The sequence below is a fragment of the Pomacea canaliculata genome, linkage group LG7, assembly GCF_003073045.1.
Source record: "Pomacea canaliculata isolate SZHN2017 linkage group LG7, ASM307304v1, whole genome shotgun sequence".
NCBI classification, from domain to species: Eukaryota; Metazoa; Mollusca; class Gastropoda; order Architaenioglossa; family Ampullariidae; genus Pomacea; species Pomacea canaliculata.
Genome location: NC_037596.1, coordinates 4,043,532 through 4,070,971, shown reverse-complemented (window position 1 = coordinate 4,070,971; position 27,440 = coordinate 4,043,532). Strand labels below are relative to the sequence as shown.

The following is a 27,440-nucleotide window of genomic DNA, read 5'->3' as shown; positions in this document are numbered from 1 at the left end:
TCAATCTTCACATACAGGTTTAGCATACTGGTCACATACTTGAGTTTATTGTTTATTTCCGTCAGAAAAGTACATCAAATCATTAGGAGAATGTCCAGAAGCTAGAGGTTTCTTACTAAACTTGTAAATTGTCTCTCATAGGACTAAGCATTTATTAGACAGAGACATTTATGTAATATTAAGCATGAGCATGCACTGACATTAGACTCAAGGGCCGAGGGTTGAAGCCGGAAAAACTGTCAGGAGTTCAAAAACCTCTTGAAACTGAATGGGAAAAGTTTTATTGTTCAAGCATGGGAATCTTCAATAGTTCTATTTTAAACTTTAAGTAACATATTTTTATTTTAATACTGGAACATGCTCCTCTGGCAGCATTCGCAGACACAAATTCAAAAGGACAGACACACGAAACCATCAACACAAGCAAATAAATCTCGATAGGAATGATTTTTGAAAATTGAAAAATCTTTAATGATTTTTAAATGCCTTTGTATAGAAGAATGTCACAGCTGGGCACGACAGAAAGATGGCGTTGCAATTAAAGATAAAAGTAATAAGTAAAAAAATTTGAAAAAGGAACATTTGTTTCCACAGACAACGGCTGGAAAAGCAAACTGCTTTGTGTAGCAACACCACCAAGGTGATGACATTGATACACAATGAATGATTTACAGCCCGCATCAGCAGCTCAGGTGATCGTAGATGTTGTCAGCTCGCTGTGCTTGTGTCCTTTTGTTTGTAATGAAGGTATCTGGGGTCGTCTAAACAGCTCATGTCCTCATAGAGGTTGTCCGAGTAGTAGCGGTCATCCACTGGCAGCTGCTGACGTCTTTGGTGTCAACCACTTGCCTCGTTATCTCTTTGTTGCCGTCAGCAGCAGCAGCAGACGAACTCACACAGCAGCTCCGACAACAGGCTAGGACATCTGCATAACAAAAAAGAACACATTCCATTTTTTTTCTGGTTAAATATGATTTTAAATAATTTTACTTTTTCTTCTTTGTTCGGATTTTGCTAATTATTAGAAATAAGAGTAGTCTGATTTAACATTACTGGCTTTAACAGATTCAAAAAAAACAAGCAATCGTCTATTCATTCAGTTTTTATTAGCAGTCACTGTTATGTGTTCATAGATTTAAAATATGTTTTTGCACCTACTTCTCTTCCGTAAGAAATATCCAACAGCAACTGCTACAACAACACCGACGACGGCACACGTGGACGCAGCGACTGCTGTAGTGTCAGAACTTTCCTCTGTTGTGTTTGCTTGGAAAAAGTCACAAGTGTCAGTAAGGATACAGTGTTTTAATACAGGTTTTGAAATGTGACTGGGCTTTCGTATTCGTGTGAAACAATTTAGGAAGTATTTTTCACTTTTTCCTATGGAAGAGTAAAACGGCGGTTGTGGCTATAACAAATGCGGCATGGAGTTTAGAGCAGTGTACAGGTAAAATATCAGTTTCATCGAAGTTAACATACTAACATCTTGTATGATTCCATACGGCCAGTGATGAAAAAAAAAAATCAACCGGTTGAATACATTGATTTTTCCTAACGACCTGTGGTCCTCTCATGTGTTACGCGACGTTTCACGAGTAGAAAGAGACCATCAAGGAATTTTTTGTTTTTCTTTTTCTTATATGTAAGGCCCCACTCACTCACTCACTTCACTCCTCACTCACTTCACTCAACTCACTCACTCACTCACTCAGTCACTCACCACTCACTCACTCACTCACTCACTCAGACTCACTCACTCACTCACTCACTCACTCACTCATCACTCACTCCTCACTCACGATTTTACTCACTAAAAGAGATGAAAATTTCTCTCTGTTTTTCGTTGTTTGGATTCTTGATGTTGACCCATGTCCAGGTGTAGTTCCTGCTGTCAGACCGCTTGACCTTTTTGTAGAACTGGACCGAGCGATTGCTCAAGCACCGACATTGGGAACCATTATTCGATGTTTCTGATGCATTGCAATCTCCTTGCTTATGATAAACTTACACACGTCAGTGATGAACTGGTTGTCTGTCTGAGAAATTTTAATATGAAAAGTGTCCTTTGTGTCATTATCACACCCATGCTGCCATCGTATGTGAGCTGTGAGATAGATGTATGTGTTCTCTTCAACTCTGACCATGTTATCTGAAGGCCCCAAGCCGTCGAATTCCAACTCCATACCTAAGAAAAAAAATCAAAAACAAAGCGAAAAACCTTATGCTTAGCTTATGATCAGCTATATGTAGTCTTTTACTGTATATTGGTGACAATTCCTTTCTGTCTCATGTAAAAGTTAGAGTTTACGTGGTGTGTGTCTGCAAAGTATGATTACTGGCAATGCTTTTGAATAAAATATTGGAGTTTGACAGTAATCAGTAAATTAACAAATTGAATCAAGATGAGAACAGAGTGTTGAGTGACTAACACTGACAAGAAGTCCTGCAGCAGCTGAAGACATGACATTAAGGCAAAGAAAGTTTTCAAGACACATATAAGTGCCATGGGAAAGGTTTGAAACATTGGCTGGTCTTATAGACTCTTGGGAGAGGAAAATCAAGGATCAGTCTTACACCGAACAATACACACAGTTAGAAACAATATAAATGATCTCCAGTACTTACAATTCTCAGCTTGATTACTGGCAGTGTTGGTCATCCTCATCAGTGCCAGCAAAACCCAGCAAACACCACACCCTACACACAAACCCATGTTACCGAGAGGCTGGTCAGTGACCAAACTTTGCAAGTGGTCCACTAACTCAAGAAGTGTAAATAAAGGCCTCCTTCTCTCAACACAGTGTGTGAGAAAAATCACACAATGGTTTAAACCCATGCAAGTGTCAAGACCTGACGACCTTTCGGTTTCCCTCAAATTGTACTTGGTGTGGTCGACTTGCGATTTCTTTCCTCTATATTCTCGTCAAAAAGTTTCTATCGATGTTTACTTTGCTGGTAACAAGCAGAAACAAGCATCAATCACACACACATCAATTACTCGCATAACTCGTCTCCATTCCCACCAGGAGACGAAGGATATTACATGGACAGTCAAAAATAAGATGTTTCTCTTTATTATATCGGTCCTTAGTTGAAATAATACACAGTAAGTTTTTTATAACTTATTTATTATTAAAATATTGAAAACGAATTCAATAAACTGTTCAAGTTAAATATATCTGGAAACATTGACAGAGTTTTTTCTGAAGAGTGTAGTCGGTTAGTAGTTTCATAAAATATTAATCAGCGTCTTTTTTTTTTTCGTTTGATCTTATCGATGTTTTCTTTTTTTCCCCAAAGTACATTTGATTTATTTCTAAATGCGAGTGTTTTGAAAGAGGAAATTTTGCACAAAATTCCATAATAGGCAAAGCAGTCTATTAAAAAAAGAAGAAAAAATTAAAGAAACAACAGGAACTAATTTGACATAAAAACGGAATGGGAGGACCCATCAAAAAGTTTACGCTCACTAAGAAAAAGAAATGAATTTCTAGATAGAATCGAAAGACGAACATAGTATATATAATAGTCTCTAATTTCTTTAATATCTTTTTGTCTTTACATACCATAATCCAATGGGAGAGGTCTGAAGTCGAAACTCAAACACTCTACTTTAAATATAGATAATGATGATGTGCCTGGCAAGATCAGTAGACGACTGAGCCCATTCTTCTTATTGTTTACAACATAGTACTAAAGGAGACAAGCTAAGAAAATGATATTTTAATTAATTAATTATTAACTATATCAGAACAATATCTGTTACTCCAAGATAATTACTGTTTAGAACCAAATTTTTCTTTTTATTTTCGTCGGACCAATAAATTGTGTAGGAGTTTGTATATGACAGACTTATGTTTTGGTGTGTCACACAAAGTCAAGAACACAAAGATTAAAGTTTCTGTTTCCTTTAAACTCCACCCACTAAGCACAAGTGTATGAAACACTTCCTTTGCTTAAATTTCCCAAGAAATCCTGTGTGTTTTGAGTAATTCTTTGATTATAAGAGTGCCGAATGTTTATTGATTCTATGTCGATCGATTTAAATAAAATAAATTATTATTATTGTTGTTTAAAAGTAAAAAAACAAAGAGAATAAGTGTCTCAAATCTCTTCAGGGAACAAGACACTTTTGTCTTCTCCCTTTAGTCATTCGAACCGCAACCACATGTGTAAACCTGAGATCACAAGCATCCATGTCAGAAATGCCAGTGTAATGTCAGTGCACATAAGATTTATTTCATCGGACCATATCATCGTCATCGTCTGTGAGGAATAAAATAAAATAAAAATAAAATGGGAAATTTAACATTTACACTGAAAAAATGGTTATCTTGCACTATTGTATTTAGTTTCTTGTTCGCTGAAAGAGATTTGTTTTACATATTCATCGCTTTCTTAATAAAAAAGCTGATTCCGATATCACTTAATAAGATGATTTTTTCACAATGTTTATTCGTCCCTATTAATATCCTATATTTTCTGTCACATTGTGTCCAGGTTACTTAGCTGGACTTTGAGATGGTTCATGGTTAAAAAGTTAACCCTGCCTGTGTCTAGAACATACCTCTAGCAGGGGTAAGATACCTTTAGGGTATTTTGAGGTAATGAAGATGTATTTCAACATCATGGTTAGCGAAGGTAGGGACACGAGTATTCTCCTCCATACTGTGATTAGACACTAGAAAAAATATTTTTTTCAGTACTGACCACGTGACTGAGTCGTGCTAAGAATGTGCACGTAGACAGATATGATATACCCAGGAAACCGAGATTCTTACTCAACTATATACATTGTATTGTAACACATTGTGTAGTTAGCTGCTGACAATCACACGACAAGAAACCGAAAGTTCGAGGTATGTAAGTGCTAAGGGTCAAAGACATTTTGTTGGTCATCTTACAGCTTAAATATACAGAGGATGAAGACAAGGTAGCCCTGTAAGCCTGACCTGACTACTGGCGACATGGGGACCGCTGTACAGTGGGCCAAGTTCTGGCTTCTCCTCACCATAATAAGTAATATCTACAGTACAGGAGACATAGCCGAGAATGGTAAATGTTGTCAAGTGTAAGGAGCTGGTGTCATGAGAAATTGTCGCAGTCTCTTTTAAAACTATTTATTCACACATACAATTTCTTAATTTGGAAACATCTGTCATATTGATAAGTGGTCAGTCCTCCACTGTACTGTTATTCTACTTATTGTTTATCATCAGTTTTGTTTGAATTTTTAATTTTATGATGCCAATGTTTTTATGTCTACTGTAGTCCGAAAAAAGTTCTAAAAATAATATTTTAAAGAAGGAATGAAAACACTTAAAATTCTACAAAAGATCAAAAAAATTTGAATAGCAGAATAAAACACCGAACACTGATGTATTTCATAAAAAATAATTGGATTTTTCCTTTTTTTTTCAGTCATAGGTACAGAGGTAGAGTTTAGCGGTCTAGGATCTGGAGAGAACTGGACAGAAATCGAAGAAAACAACTACATCAACTTAACAGCTCACACAAACGACCCAAACGTCAACAACATCAAGTTATCGCAGCAACAGAATAATTTATCTGTGGACCTTTGTAAGTTTGGTCTAAAGACAACCTGTGAAGTGTCGGACTCATCAAATGCTACATCACATTGTAAGTGTTTAAACAACCACACAGTTCAGTTCTTGAAGAAGGCCAGTAGTTCTGACAGCGGATTATACACCTGGAAATGGCGGGATGGCAGGACTCCAGATAAACAAAGACACATCTTTATTAAAGTAAAAGAAGGTAGGTCACTGACTTTGTAAGAAGAATTGGATTTCGACTAAATTTTTGTAGATCATTGTTTTGTGAATCATGTCACATTGTGCACATTAACTAATAGCTTGTTTCTCAAAAAGTTTAAAACATTGGTGTCTATATGTTCCTATCAAAGCAAACCCGTTAAGGGAGGTAAACATAGAAATTGTTTATTTTAATCGAGTTGTGAGATTGAGCTGTTATCAGGTTATCTGAAGGAGTGACATTAATTAGGAATGAACCTTTCCTTACATTCCCTTTAGATGGTTTTGTAATAAATGATCTCGAGGTTTCTCTATGCGCATTTGTTTCGAAGTGCGAATTTTTATGTCTTCTGTAGTTTTTAAAAAGTAAAACAAGTTAGAAAATCCATATTTTATTAAAAACAAGTTTAAAAGCTTACGGTCCTACCTAAAATTCAGACGCAAACATGGTTAAGGAAAATTAAAAAGCAAACACGAATTTTGCTGATAGAAAAAGATGAATTTGTTTTTCAGTCAAAGGTACAGAGGTAGAGTTTGGCGGTCTAGAACCTGGACAGAACTCGACAGAAATCGAAGAAAACAACTACATCAACTTAACAGTTCACCTAAATGGCCAAAATATTTTCCAGATCAAGCTATCGCAACCACAGAATAATTTATCTGTGGACCTTTGTAAGTTTGCTCTCCATCCAACCTGTGAAATGTCGGACTCATCAAACGCTTCATCACATTGTCAGTGTTTAAACAACAACACAGTTCAGTTCTTGAAGAAGGCCAGTACTTCTGACAGCGGATTATACACCTGGCAATGGCGGCATGGCAGGACTCCAGTAAGACAAAGAGACATCTTTATCACTGTGATCAAAGGTAGACCATTAACAAAAGGTGAAGTAGTTCTAAGAGTAGACAAGCAAGACATCAGACATTTTGTTTTATGTCAGTAAAGGTACGTCAGTAGTTATATATATATATAAGCGTACAGTGTTTCTGCGTCTTTTGCAAAGAAAAGGTTTAAAAGTTATTTGTACTTTGTTTATATATTTATCTATTTCATTGGGTTTTTTTTATGCTTCTACTAAAGACAGCATGCGACTTTGCTGTTACTACTGTTTCAAGTGTACTGTCATTGTATGTTGAACTATTATTTTGAGAGTTAATCAGTAATAACATGGTTTATAGGTTTACACTCTGCCATTATTTATTAAATTCCAGCCATATATCCATTTCCTTAGTTTATTATTTACTTTTTTACTTATTTACTTTTAAAGAGGTATCCATAGCCAAAGTTTTTAATTTTTTCTCAGCAAACATTCCGACAGGGAGCCCCTCTGACGATACAGCGATGGCTACAACAACCACTATAATCATTTGCGTGTCTGTGAGCGTAGTTGTCGTGGTTACTGCTGGTGTTGTCTTTTGCTTGCGAGGTAAGTCAGGCAGTGCGACTGTTTTCACAATACCTGGAAACTGTCTAGCAGGTGTTATTATGAATGACTAGATGAATGAACTAGATGAAACCGATTGATGTCATGTGAATAACAACAGCTCTGATCCCATAATAGCTATCATCGCGAGACAATGAATGGAGGGGGATACATTTAAGTACAGGAGAAGGGAATGTTAATTGAAAATCTAAATTTGAAAGAAGATATATGGTAGGTCTGAAAGCAAAATATATTTAAGAATTAAAATTCCTTACACATGTCTGTAAACTTCATTACAGCCCACGTTGTCACCTTTATTGGCTCTCGTGCGACTCACAGTATCAATCCGGTTAGAATATCACAAGCACAGATGTAGATAAAGCGATATAAAATAAACTAGAACTGTGGCTATTAATTTGTAAACTAATCCGTGTTGTTAACCATTACAAGCAGTCTATTCTGGTTAAACTTTCTCAATGTGACCGTACTTTTTAAACACTCGTAGATCACTAAGTTTATAGTTCGCTCATCAACGCGATGTTTGCTCGTGGAAGCTTGACTTTTGATTGAAGAAGTACAGCTTTACCTTGGGGTAGTTTGAGTCGAAGAGGAGCAGCACTGGATTTTGTCTCTGGAACAAAAGCAACAGTAAGATACTGTCTACGACTGGTATGATGTATGCATTGATGTCAGAAGGTAAGCAATCAACTCGCATGTTTTTGGTGATCAAAATATACATTACTTTCAGTTTTGTATTTTGGTAGTTCTGCTAAGGAATCTTGGAAATGTTCTCAATAATCTGTCTAATAACAAATGCCTCATTCCTTATCACTCACAAGGTAACGCGCCGAATCAGGTTTTTGCACTGGACATTGAAAGAGGGTTGATGGTCCAAAGCTGTATCCTGCCTATTTCTGCAATATATCTCTAGCAGACAGCAGAAGGAGTACTCTTACTTAATATTTGCTTATTTACACTTATTAAATATTCTACAGATGCACAGCAGAAAACCCTCATCACAACACTGTACCAGAATGTTTACAATACTCGTTAGTTTTATTTCAAATTTAGTTTACTACTGCCAGTGGAATTGTAGAAGTGTACAACAGCTGCATCATTCAAGGAAGCCGCTTGAAATTTTGTATTCACAAGTACATATTACAAAGTATGATAAATAACAGACATCCTTAAATTCCCATTTTACAAGAACTTTCACAATACTTAGTAGACTGACTTCGAAGTCGGATCACTTCTAGGAGTGAAGATGCAGAACTAAACAATAGCAGGTGTAACCTTCTTGTCTTCCGTACATGAATTGCTGTCATGTTAATGATGTGGGTGCTTCAAACAGAAACGAAATCACTGTGGTATTAAAAATTTGCTCATTCCTTCTCAGTTGCTATGAGATCTTTAAAAATAAAATTAACAAAAAGAAATGGGAAAATATTTATGTATTTAAACACAAAAAGTGAAATCGAAAAACTCTTATTGACTAAATAGGGAAACTACATGATGGGTACAAAACCAATAACATTATCATCTGTAAAATCAGGTGGAAACAAACCCAAGTATAATATTCAGAGAAAAAAACCCTAAAGCTTATTTTAAGTACCGACCACGTGACTCAGGGATGCTAAGGATATGGACGATGACGGATACAACATCGACACATGCAGCCTGATATCAGAGCATTTCACCTAACTGTAGCCTGGTAAACACACATTTTTCCTAACTGTTTGCATTGTGTTTAATGAAGCATAGGATGCAGCTAGCTGTTTACAACTAAAGGACAAGGTATAGAAACTGAAAGGTCGTAGTACTTAAGTGCGAAGGGTCAAAGCCATGTTGTTGGTTATCTTACAGTTTAAATATACAGAGGATGAAGACTAGTAAGCTGTGTAAACCTGACCTGACTAGTTACTGGCGACATGAGGACCACTGTGCTGTGGGCCAAGTGCTTGATTCTTCTCATCACAATAATCAATGTCTACAGTACAGGAGATGTAGCCCATAATGGTAAGTGTTGTGAAGTGTAAAATGACTAGTGTCCTCAGAGAAAGGTCGACAACTCTTTTAAAACGATTTTACCACACCTAGACTGTTATTTTTACAAATCAGAGACACTGAAAAGGGATAATCTTTTTATATTCTACTGTTTTTCTGATAAGTGATTTCGAGTTTTCGGTGTTTTTTAAATTTTTATAGTACGTATTTTTATGCTTTTTATATTTGAAAAGAATTCAGACAAATTAAGACAGAATTTTAACGAAGATTAAAACTGTGTAGAGTATTATAATTAAGATTTGAAAAAGCACCATAAACTAATTCTGATGATGTTAAAAGGGGGAATTTCCGTGATCGTAGGTACTGAGGTAGAGTTTACCGGTCTAGGACCTGGAAACAAGTCGACAGAAATCGAAGAAAATAACTACATCAACTTAACAGTTCGCTGCAACTACCAAAACGTTTTACACATCAAGATATCGTATCAGCACAATAATATAGCACTGGACCTTTGTAAGTTTAGTCTAAAGACAGTGTGTGATGCGTCGGACTCGTCAAATGCTACATCACATTGTAAGTGTTTAAACAACAACACAGTTCAGTTCTTAAAGAAGGTGAATAGTTCTGACAGCGGATTATACACCTGGAAATGGCGGGATGGCAAGAATCTAGATGAACAAAGAGACATCTTTATTAATGTTATAAAAGGTAAGTCAATAACTAAATAAGAAGGAAGACATTTCTGCACATGTTTTGTGGTTCATTATTTTTTTTGTACATGTTACATGAGATACATAAACTAACAGCATGTTCAAAAATTGTTAAACTGTTCTCAACACCCTACTGTCATTCAAAAATCTGTCGTTATTTTCCGATGAAATGTCGCGTTGTCTGAAATCTTGTAAAAGGCCGTTCACGGCAAATGTCTGCGTGTTCCTCTGGTTAGAAATTAAATCCGAGAAGACTTCCTATGGAAATCGCCTTAAGGAAGAAAACAGGGAAATATTTTCATTGTACATATGATCTGCGACTTGTAGTCAACCATGAGTATTAATCCACGCTTATATGGAAAAGATTATAAGAGAACAGGTATGACTTTGTTCCTTTTTTTACCTTGACAGCTGCGACAAACACAAGGATTATTTGCAGTTTATTAAAATTGTCTCCACTAATGACTTGACAAGAAATCTTGTATGAAAACTTTACAAAATATTTGATCAGCGATTCAAATGTGGGTTTTTTTGCGTTAGTCGTGTATGCTAAAGGAGATTTCATAATATTCTTGTACCACAAATAATTATCGAAAAACTCTTGTTATTTCTTTTTTTAGCCAATACAAAAACAGGTAACAACTCTGATGATACAGCGTCGGCAACAACAACCACTACAACTGTGTGTGTCCTCTTGACAGTCGTTGTCATGGTAACAGCTGGTGCGGTGTTCTGGATGAGGAATAAAGCTGAATGTAGCATAGGTAAGTTTACTGTAATTTTTAATCTTAAAAACTGTGTGAATGTGTGGCAAAAGAGAAAGATAAAACTATACACAAATAAAAAAGTGTAACCTCGGTTTTCGTTTACTTTGGTTATCATCGATTACAGTTTTCGTAAATTATTTTTGCGAAAAATTTATTTTGCCTTCCTTTGGTTGCGGCAGCGGCCCGGTGGCGCAACGGTTAACGCTGTTAGCGCCTGTCACCAATACAGTGAAGGTTGGCTGCCCTGAGTTCATTTCTCGTCTCGGGCATGCTGATCTTTCTCTGCACGTGGCATCTGTTTACAGGGCTGGCTGCTTGCCGTAATATAGCCTTAGCTGCTGACACGGCGTAAAACACAATTCGCCCCCCCCCCTTCCTTTGGTTGCCGTGGATTTTATCGGCATGCCCACGTGACCGCGCTTGAAAGTTATTTGGAGTGTCTAAACGAAGTTATTGGATTTACACAGATTCACATGGAACTAATCTCACTTTTGTCGGTTTCGGGTTTCACCAATTGTTTTCGGAAGAATTATCGACGAAAACCGAGGTTTCTTTGTAACACGCCATTTCTGTAACACATGCTGTTTCTATCTTTGTTTTGGTTTTTTTTCTCATAGGAGGGAAAAGATCAAAGCGTGAAGGAGAAATTGAAAAAATAAGCAGGGACACGACACTAAACTCAATAAATATTTTAAATGTTAATAGTATGTTTGTATCTGTCCTACAGGGGGTAAGGATTGCGACCGATACTACCGTTCGAGGAGTTCTGACCACGCGGTGGACAATGAAGTCAACAGTCAGACTATCAACACTGCAGTTAACCCTCATTCAGCTGTCGTCATAGAATCTACAGCAAATCCCAGCCTCGACCCCAACTACTCTGACGTTATCGATGCGATCCATCCTGATGACCCAACGATAACATCAAAGAACAGGACAAGAGCCAGCCACTTGAATCTTCCGATTTTAATTTGGAGATCCCATTCTATGAAGATTCTTCCTATTTTGATGAATTTCATGGAGAGAAGAGGTCAAATGATTCACCAAATTCTAATGTTAAACAGCAGGGCAGGGGTCAATCAACTGACCCTTCCAAACCCAGTGTTAACAGTAAGAAACAGCCAACCTCTTGACCCTTACTACTCGGACATCGAGGAACCCAGTATGAGCCATGATTATGATAACAACAACACTAACGACACAGAACACGACGAGAGTCACAATTATGACCCCAAATACACTGACGTCAAGATAGAAGAAAACAGTAAAGCAGACGACCCCACCTATGCACACGTTAAGAAGCGGAAAATGAGACATCCAGATCATTCTACTGATGCTCAGGTCGAAACCGGAGACATGATCCCACACGAAGACCTCTTCTGCGATGAAGTTAAAAAACAGAACGGAAGCCTGGCGGTTGACACAATCTATCCACACAATGAAGGACAGGACACGGAGGAGGAAAGGGTTTATAGTCCTAAAAACAAGCAGAAACCTTTCTCACCACATAACACAACATATGTTCAGGGAAAAGAAGACACAACTGAGCGAGGCGACTTCTACAATCACCTCCATGAGATACACCAACACGATGACCCCAGTTACGATCACATCGAAACCAAAGAGACAGCTTGCTGACCTCACATTCCAGCAAGTCAAGGGACATAATGATCTCAGTTATCCTAACTTTAACAAGGAGAACACGAGCCAGAAAGGTGACCTCTAAACAGCAGTCTGAGCCAACCACTTTAAACAGGCAGCGTCCACGCAGCACGACACCCGCGTTCCGCTCTTAAAAACACACACGAAAAGACCCCTACACAACAACCATCAGCGCCTACACCCCAATCCAACCAGCCCACACCCTGAACTCTCCTACGAACAACCAACCCTCCTCTCCACACCCCTCAAACGCGCCATCCAACACGCACACCAACACCAACACCCACCCCCCAATACAACAACACTAACACAACAACCCGCCGATACTCCTATCACAATAAAAAAAAGACACAATATAGTTAGATGACAATTGCGATCACCTGATAAGTTGTTCAGGTGTCTTGGTAAAAGTCGGATGTGTTCCTTGACTGTCACTACAATAAATGCTCGGCTCTTCTATCGTTAGGCATCAAATTTATTTATTTTATTTTCTTAATTATTTGTTTTTTTTCCTATTTATTTTTTTTTTAGCTTTAAAAAGTTCACTCCTCCTGATTTAAACAGGTTAGAGAAGATGTAATCTGACTAATGATCACTATATCCGACAAGTTCTTTTTGCCACTTTCTCCAGCTATCTTTTCTTTATAGTCGAGATGGCTATTTTTTAAACATATACTTGTAAATTGATTAGAACTTTACTTCGATCTTTGAAAGAACCAAAACAGTCAAATTTGTGGTATGTAGAAATCGATGTTATATATTTCTTCTTTTTATTTGTCCTAATAGTTTGTTGTGAAGGTTACCAGTGAGTATCGTGAAAAGTCTTAAGGTTACAAAAAAGTAGTTACACTTGCTACAACCTTAGCTGAGCTTAAACATCAGTACCCAACTCTTTGGAAAGAACAGGAAGGATAAATTGGATCCTTACATTAGAACAATCGCGCATTGATTTCCTGTTTAACATAAAAATAAGCAGAAGTGTCGTTTTGTCAAAGAAAAAAAATCTTTTTGTCACTTCAGAAAGCTATGGCAAGAGGTTCATTGTTTACACGGGTTTTGCTATATCTCGGATTTCTAGTATCATCTCTCCATTGTCTTTATTCTCTTAGTCTTTATCCTTCTCTTTTACTTCACTTTCTACTAATTTCTCATTCGCCTTCTTTTGCTCGACTTGTATGTTCTTGCTTTTGCTGTATATATGAAGAGTAGAATGAATGAAAGAACGTACAAAAGAAAGGAAAGGAAGTTATATGTCTATGTACTTAGTTGTGTAAAGCACCTAATTACAAGTCATTTCCGTCAGAGCCTGAATAATGAAATCGGCCCTCGTATTATTTTGCTATTGTGGAATAACATAGACCCTAATGTTGCATCTTCACCAGTTTCTTCAATTACAAAAGACATCATTCCGATTCAAAAAGTGATATTTCGAGCAATACAAATACAACGACTGAGTTTTCTTTGTTTCAAGAGTCATAGCAAGAGGTCAGTGCGCAAGCACGCATTAAATCTGACTCATTAGCCATAAAAAAGCATCTTGTCTACATGTTCCGTGTCTAACACGTGCCTGAACTAGAGTTGCTGCAACAGATTTCATTGTCTTGTCTGTCCCAGAGCAGCCGTAACTTCTTAAAAGGTCAGTTTTTACTACAGGAAGAATTTTATTTAAATCGACAATGGAAAATGTAATTCTATTTTCTAATGTCAAAAAGTACTGAACAGGAAACAGACTCCAGTGAACACACGAACTGCTGCCATGTTAAATATGTGAACTCTTTAAACAAAAACTACACAACTGTGATAGTGAAAATTTTCACAATATTTCGATGGGTTACTCTGCAAACTTTAAAAAATAAAAAAATAACGAGATTTTAAAAGTAGCAATGAACAACCCATGTTCACTAAATTCACGGAAATTACTCCATGGATACCAAAGATCTGGTACAGTCTGACCTCGATAAGTTGACCTTCCCGAAGTCGTAAACCTCCCTATATCGAATTAATTGTTAGTTCCCGGATACAGTTGGCTACTTAACTAGAACACACGATGTTATAGAAACTGAAAGGTCGTCTATTTAAATGCGAGGGATCAAATCCATTTTGCTGGATATAATACAGTTTAAATATACAGAGGATGAAGAGTAGGTAGCCCTGTAAGCCTGACTAGTTACTGGCGACATGAGGACCGCTGTGCAGTGGACCAAGTGCTGGCTTCTCCTCATCACAATAAGTAATATCTACAGTACAGGAGACGTCGCTCACAATGGTAAGTGTTGTGAAGTGAAAGGAGAGTATTATCAGGACAAATAGTCTTCAGTATTTTTTTAAAAAAGATTACTCACACCTAGACACTCTCTTAGTTCCAAGCATAAAGGACAATCTAATGGGCATACCTCTTACTACTTTTCTATTCTACTTTTTTTTTCTTTAATGATTTTAAGTGGTTGTTTTTGTTTTCAGTTTTATAACACATATTCTTTTTTCTGTGATATTAAAATTAAATAAAACAGTTTAGAGTGGTACCTAATATTCGGAAAAAAACATGACCGTGCAGAATAAATCATGAAACTAGTTCTGTTGATATAAAATATTGGATTTCTTATCAGTTATAGGTACAACGGTGGCCTTTGAGGGTCTAGGACCTGGAAACAACTCGATAGAAATCGAAGAAAACAACTACATCAACTTAACAGTTCATATAAACAACCAAAACGTCTTCAGCATCAAGATATCACATCAATGGAATAATTTATCTGTGGACCTTTGTAAGTTTATTCTAAAGGCAGTGTGTGAAGTATCGGACTCATCAAACGGTACACCACATTGCCAGTGTATAAACAACAACACAGTTCAATTCTTGAAGAAGGCCATTAGTTCTGACAGCGGATTATACACCTGGAAATGGCGGGATGGCAGGACACCAGATAAACAAAGACACATCTTTATTAAAGTTACGAAAGGTAAGTCATTAACTAAGTTAGAAATCATTCATTTATACAAATGTCTTGTAGACTATTTTTATTGCATGTAACATAGGACTGCTACGAATGTTGTTAAAAACTGCTAAACTATTCTCAAAACTCTGGTGTCCTGCAAACATCAGTCGTTTACTTTTCGATGTAATATCGCGTTACTATAAATCTTGAAAAAGAGGTTTCAAGACAAAAAAATGTCTTTTTTTGTACTCTGATTATAATAAAGTCCGAGCTGAGTTCCTTTCATAGAAAATGTATTGAGAACAATAACAAGGAAATATTTTCATTTTGAGTTTTGATCTCAGGCTTGTAGTCAACGAGCATGATTCCACACTTGTATGAGAAAATAATCTTATAAGAGAACAGCTATAAATTTGTTCTTTCCTATTTCCATAACCACTTAAACTTTGAATGCAGAAATTGTCTCCACTACTAACTTGAGACGAAGTCTCGTTTAAAAATTATAAGAAAGTTTTAACTGATACGTGTGTCAAAATGTTCCCTGAAAATAACAAATATTTGGGTATACTCATACAAAGATATCCTATTATTCTTGTAATGTAAATAACTATTATAAACGTTTGTTATTTCTGAAGCTCCAGACATTCCACATACAGGTAACAACTCTGATGATGCAGCGTCGGGTGCAACAGCCGCTACAACTGTGTGTGTCCTCTTGGCCGTCGTTGTTACGGCAACGGCTGGTGCGGTGTTGTGGATGAGGAATAAAGCTAAATGTAGTATAGGTAATCTAACTGTAGTTTTTTTATTATCTTAAAGTCTGTGTCAATGTGTGGCAAAAGAGAAATAAAGAACTATACCCAAATTTAACAGTACAGTAAAATCTCGGTTTTTGTTGACTTTGGTTATCATCGAGTACAGTTTTCGTCGATTATTTTCGCGAAATATTTGTTTCGGTTTTCTTCGGTTGCTTCGGATTTTGTCGGCATGTCCTCGGGATCGGGACCTTGCTACTAGTTTTGCGAAAACAAAGGGCTATCCATGCTTTCTCCTCCTGAGTTTGGCCATGTTTCTTGTGTGATCATCCCGCCGGTGGTCTAGCCAACCAATTTAATTACTTTACAGTATTCTTGAGATTTCTTATTGAACGTCATTGTTACTGCAACTGCTGGTGTGGTGTTCTGTATGGGAAATAAAACTAAATGTACCATAGATAATATAACTGCAGTTTTTATCTTAAAATCTGTGCGAGTGTGGGGCAAAAGAAAAGGATGAATTTACGAAGAGTCGATTGACAAATATAACAGCAACCTGCCATCTCAGTAAGTCATAATGTTTTCGTTTCTTTTTTGGGCTCTACAAGGAGTGGAAGAGAACAAAGTATAAATGAGAGATTTAAAAACAAGCTGTGAAACAACACTGACCATAATGAATATATAAATGTCAACAGCAGCGTCTCAGATTTGTCTAACAGAAGGTAAGGTTTGTGGCCGATACTACCGTTGGAGGTGGTTTGACCATGCTAAAGGCAATGAGGTCAACGAGCAATGTAGATAACCATCATTCCGGAAATAACAGCAATGAAATTGTCATTGTCATTGACTCCAACTACGCTGACGATAATGACGCCTGATGATACTAACAACGACGACATAAAGGAACAGACCAAGAGCCAGCCACCTGAATCTTCCTACAATAAAATCAACAAGGAAAACAGATCTGATGATTCAACGTATACTTATGTTAAAAAGAAGGGCAAGAGTCAATCAACTGACCCTACCACACCCAGTGCTAACAATAAGGACGTAAGCCAGTCTCTTGACCCCTTGACTCTTACTCCTCTGACATCAAGGAACCCACTATGAGCCACGATGATGAGTAGGATTTTCACTAGAAGAAAAGCAACAGTTAGATACTACCTAGGTCTGGTATGGAGTACCAAGAACTTATTGTCTAAATATAGATTGTAAAACATTCTGTATTAAAATTTTGGTAGTTCTACTAAATCATTTTTACCATACACTCAAAGATTCGCCTAGTGACAGTGCCTTAGAGGGATTGCAAAGGCAAAATAAAACTGCTTAGAATCTCGTAAAGAGTAGGATCGGTTTTAATCTCGTCTATTTTCGTGTGTGTTCATGTGGAAAAAGTTGAATGTTTTATGGGATGTTGTGTTTAATAAGAGAAATTACACGGGACTCTTTCGTTCGCTTCAACGAAGTCTCTTCCTTCCCTGACGTCAACTCGATGGTGGCGGTAGGAGTAAGATCCGTTTGGTGTATTTTGACAAAGTTAATCAAGATTAATTTCAACATCTTAAAGTGGTATGGAGGTAACTGCTTTAAGCTACACGAGTATTGCCCCGCCTGTTGTGCGCCACCAACTTTTCTTTTTTGGATCACGTGCTAAGGGATACTGTCGATGTGCACGCAGACGGATACAGTATTGACCTCTCACCCTGGAAAAGGAAACTTTTGCTTAACTGTAGGCATTGTGATTTAAACATAGAATGTAGTTGCCTTCTTACAACCAGAGGACAAGATGTTATTTAAAACCGAAAGGTCGTAGTATTCAACTGTGAATGGACCAATCCATTTTGTCGGTTATCTTACAGTTTAAATATACAGAGGATGAAGACCTGGTAGCCCTGTAAGCCTGACCTGACTATTTACTAGCGACATGGGGACCGATGTACAGTGGGCCAAGTGCTGGCTTCTCCTCATCACGATAAGGAATATCAACAGTACAGGAGACATAGCCCAGAATGGTAAGTGTTGGTTATTGTAAGTGGACTGGTATAAACAGAAATGGGTCATCAGTCTTGTTTTTAAAAGATTAAGTAACACATGGATACTTTATTTTTTTATTTTTATTGGTCATTGTAATATTAAAATAAGGTCAGCCCTCCCCTAGATTCCTTTTCGACTGATTTTCTTTTTATTGACTTTTATTGAGTTTTCTTTCTCGCTTTATTATTCATCTGCTTTTACGTCTTCTGTAGTTTGAAAATAAGAACAAGTTTCAAAATCCATATTTACACAAAGAATTGAGACATTTAAAATCGTACATAAGATTTAAAAACGAAAATGGAGTAGAAGAATGAAGATCCATAATAATTTTACTGATGTAGATTAGATGGATTTGGATTTTTTTTTCAGTCATGGGTACACAGGTAGAGTTTGGCGGTATAGGACCTGGAGACAGATCCACAGAAATCGAAGAAAACAACTATATCAACTTAACAGTTCACATAAACGACCAAAACGTCTTCATCATCAAGATATCGCATCAACAGAATAATTTATCTGTGGACATTTGTAAGTTTATTCTAAAGATAGCCTGTAAGGATGCGGAGTCATCAATTGCTTCATCATATTGTTACTGTTTAAGCAACCACACAGTTCAGTTCTTAAAGAAGGCCAGTAGTTCTGACAGCGGATTATACACCTGGAGATGGCGTGACGGCAAGACACTAGACAAGCAAAGAGACATCTTTATTAATGTGAAAAAAGGTAGGTCATTGACTAAGAAGGCATGCATTTGTACATGTGTTTTGTAGATCATTATTGTCTGGTGCATGCAACATGGTACACATTCACTTCTTATCATATTGTTTAAAAGGTGTTAACGTATTCTTAAATCCTTGATGTCCTGCAAATATCGGTTGTTATTTTCCTATGAAATGTCGTGTAGTTTGAAATCTTGTAAAACGCTGTACACGGCAAATGTCTGAATGTTCCTCTGATTACAAAGTCTGCCCAAGGCGACTTCTCATTATAGAAAACGCATTAAGGGAGAAAACGCGGAAATGAGTCCCTTTTGTACTGCATCCTGTAATCAACCATAAGTATCATTCGACGCTTTGATGGAAAAATACTATATCTCATGAGAACAGGTATACATTTCTTTTTCACTATTACCATGACAGCTGCAACAAACACAAGCATGAGACACTGCCTCTTCAGTTTATTAAAATTTCCTCCTAAAATAAAAACCATCATAAAACGGTTGTGATTTCTTTATTTTTAGCCATTCCACATACAGGTAACCGATCCGATGATACAGCGTCGGCAGCAACAACCTCTACAATCGTGTGTGTCATTTTAATCGTCGTCGCTACGGTAACGGCGGGTGTGGTGTTCTGGATAAGGGATAATGATAAGTGTAGTAAAGGTAAGATAACTGTAGTTTTTTACTTAAAAATTGCCTGGGTTTGTGACAAAAGAGGCTGAACATATGACAATAGCGTGCTGTGCTTTTTTCTTCCGGACTGGGCAAGGAAGGAATATATTAAGTACATGACAAGGGGAGATTGAATAAAAATGTAAACTGAAAAGTATAATATCTGTTAGAGCCGAAAGATGAATGTACCATACAATTCAATTCCTAATACCTGTAAAATGGCATTAAAACCCCCTTTGTCCGCCTTTATTCACTTTCGCGATACTTGTAGTAAAAATCCGGTGAAAATCTCACAAGCACAGATGTAGATAATGCAATAAAAAGTAAACTAGAATTGTGTCTCATAATTTTAAACCAATCTGTGTTACTGGCCAGCATATAAGGTTTATTTTGGATAAACTTTAAGAAAAGGACCGCAATTTTTCAACACTCGTAGATCGTTGATTTTTAGTTGATTAGTCAACGCGATTTTCGCTGGTGGAAGTTGGACTTTAATTTGAAGAAATACACCTCTACCTCGTCCTATTTTGAGTCGAAGAGGGACTGCACTGGATTTTGCCACTGGAATAAAAGCAACAGTAAGACTGGTATGGCATATCCGTGGTATCACAAGGTAAGCAATTAACTCACATGTACTGAGAACTAATCATCAACATAAAAAAGCACTACATTTACTTCTTAGTACACTGACAACCTTAGATATATTAACACTCTTCGTATTATCATCTCACTCCATCTTTTTCGCTCTTTATTTTTGATAGCTTTTAGCTGAACTATTGTATTCATTTTTCGAGCTGCTACTTTCTCCAAAAGTATTTAGCCCGCTGCTAAGCGAGGAAATAAAATCCGCTCTATAAGTGTTTCGTCGCCGTCGTCGTCCTCATCACCAGTATCATCATCTTCAGATCATTCTGGACCCAAGTGGTCGTTATATAATTTTCCTCATACAATTGACATGCAAATGGACTAGGAATCTTATATTTTTTCATATTGCATACATTATCCATAAGATTTCACAGTTTCCATTTCCGTCACAACTTGAACTTCTACTCTAGTAATATTTTCCTATTAAGCAACAAGAACCTTAATGTTGCATGTTCTCCAGTAAATGTCCTCAATAAGAATCCACCAACAAAAGAACCCCCCCCCAAAAAAAAAAAAGAAAAAAACGAAAAATGATATCTTGAGTTGTGTTTGCTTTAAGGGTCCAAGTAAAAGGTCAGTACGCACGCAAGTACATATCAAATCTGATTCAAAAGCTTTAAAAATGTTTGCTTGGTTACAACATGTTGCGTGTCTAACATGTACCTGTGTTACAGTAGAGGCCATTGACTTCCCTTTCGTGTATGTCCCAGAGCAACCGTGGATAACTTCTTAAAAGGTCAGTAATTGCTGTAATGCTAAAAATGTGGACAGAAACGATATCACTGGGGTATAGCAAATTTGCACAATATCCCGTCTCAGTTGATATGACAGCTTTATACATAAAAATAAAAAAAAATAAATCGGGAAGTAATTATATATTTAGACATTAAATACAACAACGAACACTCCATATGGAACAAGTACGGGAACTACCTGATGATCAAACTCTAACGCATCAACATCTGGTAAAATAAGTCGGAAGCAAACCCAAGTATGGAATACATAAAAATAAAATAAATGCCTACTTTTTGTACTGACCACATAAGTGAAGAATACAAAGGATGTGACTGTAGGCGGATACATCATTGACACTTGCATCCTGGTGAAAGAGCATTTTTCTCAACTGTTTGCATTGCGTTTAATGAAACATAGGATGTAGTTGGCAACTAGAGCACACGATGCTATAGAAACTGAAAGGTCGTCGTATGTAAGTGCGAAAGGTCAAAGCCTTTTTGTTGATTATCTTTCAACTTAAATATACAGAGGATAGAGACTTGGTAGCCTGTAAGCCTGACCTAATTACTGACAACATGGGGACCGCTGTGCAGTTGGCCAAGTCCTGGCTTCTTCTCACCATAATAAGCAATATCTACAGTACAGGAGACGAAGCTCACAATCGTAAGTGTTGTGAATAGCAAACAGATATATTTAAAGATCGGTTGTCAGTTCTTTCAAAAGCTTTAGTCCCACATAGACAATATTTTTGTAAGCATCCATGTGAGAATGAAAAATAGTCCACCGTTAGTTATATTCCGGTTCTATTTACTTTCATGTCCGCGATTTTGAGTTTTCTGCACTTTTAGTTTCATTATGAGTATGGTTTAACATCTTTTGTAGTTTAAAAATAAGCACAAGTTTCAAAACCAATATTTTAATGAAAGCAATCGAGACATTTAGAATCTTACAGAAAATTCAAAACCTAAAATGGAGTAGAAGAATACAGAACCTCGCTGATTTTGCTAATGTAAAATATATGGATTTTTTTTTCAGTCATAGGTACACAGGTTGAGTTTGACGGTCTAGGACCTGGGGACAACTCGACAGAAATCGAAGAAAACGACTACATCAACTTTACAGTTCACATAAACCACCAAACCGTCTTCAACATCAAGATATCGCATCAACATAATAATAGAACTGTGGACCTTTGTAAGTTTGTTCTAAATACAGCCTGTGAAGCGTCGGACTCATCAAATGCTACATCATATTGCCAGTGTTTAAACAACAACACAGTTCAGTTCTTGAAGAAGGCCAGTAGTTCTGACAGCGGATTATACACCTGGACATGGCGGGATGGGAAGACGACAAACAATCAAAGAGACATCTTTGTTAATGTTAAAGAAGGTAGGTCATTAACTAAGTAAGCAGGCATAGTTTATTTGCACAGGTTTTGTAGAATATTATTTTGTAGTGCATATTACATGGGACATATGCATTTCAAAAAGTGTTAAACTATTCTCAAAACCCCGGTGTCCTGCAAAAATAGATCGTTATTTTCTGATACAATGTCGCATTGCCTAAAATCATGTAAACGGCCATGCGTGTTCCTCTTATTACAAAAGTGAGAGCGAGAAGACTTCCTATAGAAAACTCTTGAAGCGAGATAACGCGGAAATATTTACGTATTAAATTTGTATCTGCAGCCCGTAGTCCATGTGTATCAATCCGCACTTTTATGGAAGAACTTATAAACAACAGGTATGACACTGTTACTTGCTATTATCTTGACAGCTTCAATAAACGCAAGGATTAATTGCAGTTTATAACAATTACTTTCACTACTAATTTAAAGAGAAATATCGTTTGAAAACTGCATAAAACTGTGGATAACGGATTCACATGTTAGTATGCTACCTTAAAAGAAATAATATGTGCATGTTAAAAATATAACACATTATTCTTGTAAAAAAGTAACTTTCAGAAAACTTTTATTTCTTATATTTAGTCCAATCTCATTCCAATACAAGTAACGCTTGCCGATAACAGCGTCGGCAGCAACAACCGCTTTAATCGTGTGTGTCCTGTTGACAGTCGTTGTTATGGTAACGGCTGTTTGGTGTTCTGGATGAGGAATAAGGTTAAATGTAGCATAGGTAAGCTAACTGTAATTTTTAATCTTAAAAGCTGTGTGAATGTGTGGCAAAAAAGAAAGGATGAAACTATACAGAAATATAACACTACAGTGAAACCTCGCTTGTCGTTGACTTTGGTTACCATCGTTACAGTTTTCGTCGATTATTTTCGCGAAAAAATTGTCTGGGTTTTCTTTAGTTGCCTTGGATTTTATCGGCAATCCCACGTGACCTTGCTACTGATTTTGTGAAAAAAAGGAGATTCACGTTGTCTTCTGCTCAGTGTGGCCTTGTTTCTTTTGTTAGCATCACTCCGCCCGTCTAGCCAAACAATTCCATTGATTTACGGTATTTTTGAGGTTTTCTATTGATTGCAAGTCTTGATACTAAAACCAATGTAACTGTAATGAACATAACCATTGCACGAGTATTCGATGTAATGTGATTATTTTGCATTTTATTTTAAAAGTGTTTGTAACACACTTGTGATCAAATGTCATTGTCCCTTTCTAATACGTTAATATTTTCCATACAGCTCCATCATGGGACGAAAGATAGTGTCTAGAACCAAAAGCTCTTTACATTAATCTTTTACCTTTACTTTAGATAAATTTTTTTCAACTTTTTAAATTTAAACCTTTATTTATTCTCTATAAACTGTGTTTTCATTAGTATTTTGAAGTGCCGAGAACTAATTTATTGCATTTACATTGATTCATATGGAAATAATTTCCTCGCTTCTGTCGGTTTCGGATTTCACCGATTGTTTTCAATTATCGATGAAAACCAAGGTTTCTTTGTAACATGTCATCTCCGTAAGACATGCTGTTTTTGTCTTAGTTTTTACTCTAGGAGAAGAGCAGGAGGGGAAAGAATCAAAGTGGGGATGAGAGATTAAAAAAAAGAAGCTGTGAAACAACGCTTAACTCAACAAATATTTTGAATGTTAAAAACATGGCTGTATTTTTCTTACAGATGTTAAGGATTGCGGCCGAGACTATCATCCAGAGGGTTCTGATCGTGGAGTGGACAATCAAGTCAACGGCCAGACCTTGAACACTGTAGAAAACCTTCATTCCCCTGTTGTCAAGGAACCTACTGCAAACCACATCCATGACCCCAACTACGCTGAGGTTAACGACGCGATCCATCCTGATGACCCTGACTACTCTGACATAAAAGAAGAGGACAAGAACCAGCCACCTGAATCTTCCTATTATGAAATTAATATAGAGAACAGATTAACTGATTCACCATATGCGTGTGTTAAAAAGAAGGGCAAGAGTCAATCAACTGACCCTACTGAACCCAGTGTCAACAGTAAGGACGAAAGCCAACCTCTTGACCCTTACTACTTTGACATCAAGAAACCCAGTATGAGCCACAATTATGATAACAACCACACTAACGACACAGACCCCAACTACGCTGACATCAACGACCATATTACTAGCCAGCCACCTGACCCCGACTACTGTGACGTCAACCAGCACTCGACCCACAATTATGACCCCAAATACACTGAAGTCAAGTAGATGAAAACAGTAAAGCAGACGACCACTATGCACTCGTCAAGAAACGGATAATGAGACCATCCAGATCATTCTACTGATGCTCAAGTCGAAACCGGAGACATGATCCACCCGACAATCTCTTCTGCGATGAAGTTAAAAAACAGAACAGAAGCCTGGCGGTTGACACAACCTATCCACACAATGAAGGGCAGGACACGGACGATGAAAGTGTTTACAGTCCTAAAAACAAGCAGAAACCTGTCTCACCACATGACACACTATGTTCAGGAAAAAGAAGACACGACTGAGCGAGGCGGACATCTACAATCCCTCCATGAGATCCACCAACATGATGACTCCCAATTATGATCACATCGAAACCAAAGAACAGCTTGAACTCTCACCTTCCAACAAGTCAAGGGACATAATGATCTCAGTTATCTTAACTTTAACAACGAGAACACGAGCTAGAAAGATGACATCTCTTTCATATGACTCCAGCTGAACTCTTTCGTTCATAGTCGAGATGGCTATTTTGCTAAAAATATACTTGTTAGTTGATTAGAAGTTTACTTGCAACTTTGAAAGAACTAAAACAGTCAACTTTGTGGTATGTAGAAATGTATGCGATGCTATATATTTCTACAGTTTCTTTGTCCTTTTAGTTTTTTTGGGGGGAAGGCTACTAGTGAATATCACGAGAAGTCTTCAGATTAAAAAAATAGTTTATCTGCTGCAGCCTTAGCTGAGCTTAAACATCAATTCCCAACTCTTTGGAAAAAATAAGTTAGAAAAAAAGTGCATTGATTTCCTGTTTAACATAAAAATAAGCAGTAGGGTCGTTTTGTAAACGAAATAAATCTTTGTGTCACTACAGAAAGCTATGGCGAGAGGGGCATTGTTTACACGGGTTTTCCTGTATCTTAGATTTCTATTATCATCTCCTCATTGTCTTTATTCTTTTCTCCTTTTCTTTTACTTCACTCTCTACCAGTTTCTCATTCCTCTTTTTTTTACTTGACTTGTATCTTCTTGCTTTTGCTGTATATATGAAGAGTAAAATAAATGAAAGAACGTACAAAAGAAAGGGTAGTAAGTTACATGTCTATTTGCCAAGTTGTGTAAATGTTTATTAATGCATTGTAGAATACCAATTGGTAGAAGTTCAATGTCCATGTATAGCTCTTAAATGGTGGACCAACAAAAGGCAAGTAGTTCTAGCAGCGGCATGGCGAGATAACAGAAAATCAAACAAATCTTTATTTATGTCAGAAAATGTACTCACTAGTTACACATATAGAATATATATATATAACATTCAGTGTTTCTTTGTGTGTTTTACAAACCAAATGGTTGAACGCTCTTTGCACTTTGTACTTTAAGACTCTTCTTACTATCCTCTTGCTCCATCTCCTTCACACTTTATTTGTTTAGTTTTCAGCAGAACTATTGCATTCGTTTGTGAGCTGCTACCTGGTCCGGCAGTCCGGTGGCGTGACTGTTAGCGACTGTCACCAATGCAGTTAGAGTTGGATGCTCTGGGTTCAGTTCTCGTCTCGGGCACGCTGTTCTTTCTCTGCATGTGGCATCTGTTTACATGGCTGACTGCCTTACCATGATTTTGCCTTAGTTGCTGGCTCGGTGTAATATAGCAATCACACCCTGCTCCTATGATACTTTGTCCAAACGTATTGAGTCCACTCTCGAGTGAGGAAGTGTTTATAAGTGTTTCTTTAGCCTTGTCGTCTCCTCATCTTTTTTTCTTCTCCTCTTCATCTCCACACAATACTTGTTTAGGATCCAATCTGTCCTTGTTATGAATTTCCTCGTGCAATTGATATGAAAGTTCAATAGGAATCTTATATTGACAGATGTAGGATATAGTACCCTTAAGAAAGCCCCACAGAGACCAGTTCTTATTTCCATCAGATCCTGAATAATGATTTCGGCCCTCGTATTATTTTGCTATCATGGAGTAACATGAACCCTAATCTTGCATCTTCACCAATTTATTTCTTCGATTACTAAAAGAAATCATACCAATTGTAAACAAAAAATGATATTCTCAGCAATAAAAATACAGCGACTGAGTTTTCTTTGTTTCAAGGGTCAAACCGAAAGGTCAGTGCGCATGCGCGCATAAAAACTGATTCATCAGCCGTAAAAAGTATTTCCTTGTCTACATCATGTTCCTGGTCTAACACGTGCCTGTACTACAGTTGCTGTAACTGGTTTCATTGTCTTGTCTATCCCAGAGCAGCCATAGCTTCTAAAAATGTAGTTTTTTACTGCAGGAAGTATTTTATTTAAATCGACAATGGAAAATTTAATTCCATTTTCTGATGTAAATAAATAGTGGACAGGAAACAGACTCCAGTGAACATACAAGCTGCAGTCGTGTAAAATATTGAAGTATTGAACATTTTGACAATAACACAACGGGTTGCTATGAGAACTAAAAAAAATTTAAATAACAAGATTTAAAAAAGGCAACAAACAGCCATATTCATTCAATTCACGGAAATTACTCATGTATACAATTGGGTTGAGAACAAACCACGTATGTTATACAGAGAAGAGAACTAAAAGCATGACTGAGTGATGCTAAGGATGTGCACGGAGGCGGCTACAACAACATCTGCAGCATTGTAAACAAGGATTTCATTTAACAGTTCATATTGTGTGTTAAAACCCGGATAGTTGGCTACTTACAACTAGAGCACGAGAAGTTATAGAAACTGAAAGGTCGTCGTATGTAAGCGAGGGTCAAAGCCATTTTGCTGGTTATCTTACAGTTTAAATATACAGAGGATGAAGACTATGTAGCTTTGTAAGCCTGACCTGACTACTGGCGACATGAGGACCGCTGTGCAGTGGACCAAGTGTTGGCTTCTCCTCACAATAAGCAATATCTACAGTACAGCAGACGTTGGCAAGCATGGTAAGTGTTGTAATTGTAAGAAGAACGATATC

At 37.1% G+C, this 27,440-nt stretch overlaps 2 protein-coding genes and 2 long non-coding RNA genes across 5 annotated transcripts; 3 read left to right on the top strand and 1 right to left on the bottom strand.

The window, feature by feature from the left end:
* Positions 1–444: 444 nt before the first annotated feature.
* On the bottom strand, positions 445–1,309 carry LOC112568237. The gene is made up of 2 exons (XR_003100039.1): positions 1,159–1,309; positions 445–925 (listed from the first exon to the last, which is right to left on the bottom strand). It is a non-coding gene; the product is annotated as an uncharacterized LOC112568237 (long non-coding RNA).
* A 1,626-nt stretch (positions 1,310–2,935) lies between these two features.
* Positions 2,936–12,394, top strand: LOC112569253. Its single transcript, XM_025246990.1, has 9 exons — positions 2,936–3,106; positions 4,907–5,055; positions 5,422–5,775; positions 6,285–6,638; positions 7,076–8,141; positions 9,059–9,211; positions 9,560–9,907; positions 10,530–10,673; positions 11,404–12,394. The coding sequence occupies exons 6-9, from the start codon at positions 9,124–9,126 to the stop codon at positions 12,312–12,314; spliced, it is 1,491 nt and encodes a 496-aa protein (XP_025102775.1). The 5' UTR covers positions 2,936–3,106; positions 4,907–5,055; positions 5,422–5,775; positions 6,285–6,638; positions 7,076–8,141; positions 9,059–9,123; the 3' UTR covers positions 12,315–12,394.
* A 2,070-nt stretch (positions 12,395–14,464) lies between these two features.
* LOC112569251 lies at positions 14,465–22,354 on the top strand. Of its 2 annotated transcripts, XR_003100347.1 has the most exons (8): positions 14,465–14,604; positions 14,945–15,298; positions 15,910–16,059; positions 17,889–18,041; positions 18,433–18,786; positions 19,304–20,837; positions 21,365–21,499; positions 21,872–22,354. It is a non-coding gene; the product is annotated as an uncharacterized LOC112569251 (long non-coding RNA). The 2 variants fall into 2 exon arrangements; XR_003100348.1 differs by lacking the exons at positions 21,365–21,499; positions 21,872–22,354 and having other exon boundaries at positions 15,931–16,059; positions 19,304–20,617.
* Positions 22,355–22,899: 545 nt separating this feature from the next.
* Positions 22,900–24,503, top strand: LOC112568666. Its single transcript, XM_025246073.1, has 2 exons — positions 22,900–22,974; positions 23,929–24,503. Exons 1-2 carry the CDS (start codon positions 22,947–22,949, stop codon positions 24,486–24,488), a joined length of 588 nt encoding a protein of 195 aa, XP_025101858.1. The 5' UTR covers positions 22,900–22,946; the 3' UTR covers positions 24,489–24,503.
* Positions 24,504–27,440: the final 2,937 nt, after the last annotated feature.

What these genes read in the sequence shown, in the direction of transcription:
- LOC112568666 (XM_025246073.1), top strand. Translation starts at nt 22,947, where the DNA reads ATGAGGAATAAGGTTAAATGTAGCATAG. An exon ending in TAAGGTTAAATGTAGCATAG is followed by an intron (nt 22,975 to 23,928) that starts GTAAGCTAACTG and finishes TTTTTCTTACAG; the next exon opens with ATGTTAAGGATTGCGGCCGA.
- LOC112569253 (XM_025246990.1), top strand. Translation starts at nt 9,124, where the DNA reads ATGAGGACCACTGTGCTGTGGGCCAAGTGCTTGATTCTTCTCATCACA. An exon ending in CTTTATTAATGTTATAAAAG is followed by an intron (nt 9,908 to 10,529) that starts GTAAGTCAATAA and finishes TTCTTTTTTTAG; the next exon opens with CCAATACAAAAACAGGTAAC. An exon ending in TAAAGCTGAATGTAGCATAG is followed by an intron (nt 10,674 to 11,403) that starts GTAAGTTTACTG and finishes TCTGTCCTACAG; the next exon opens with GGGGTAAGGATTGCGACCGA.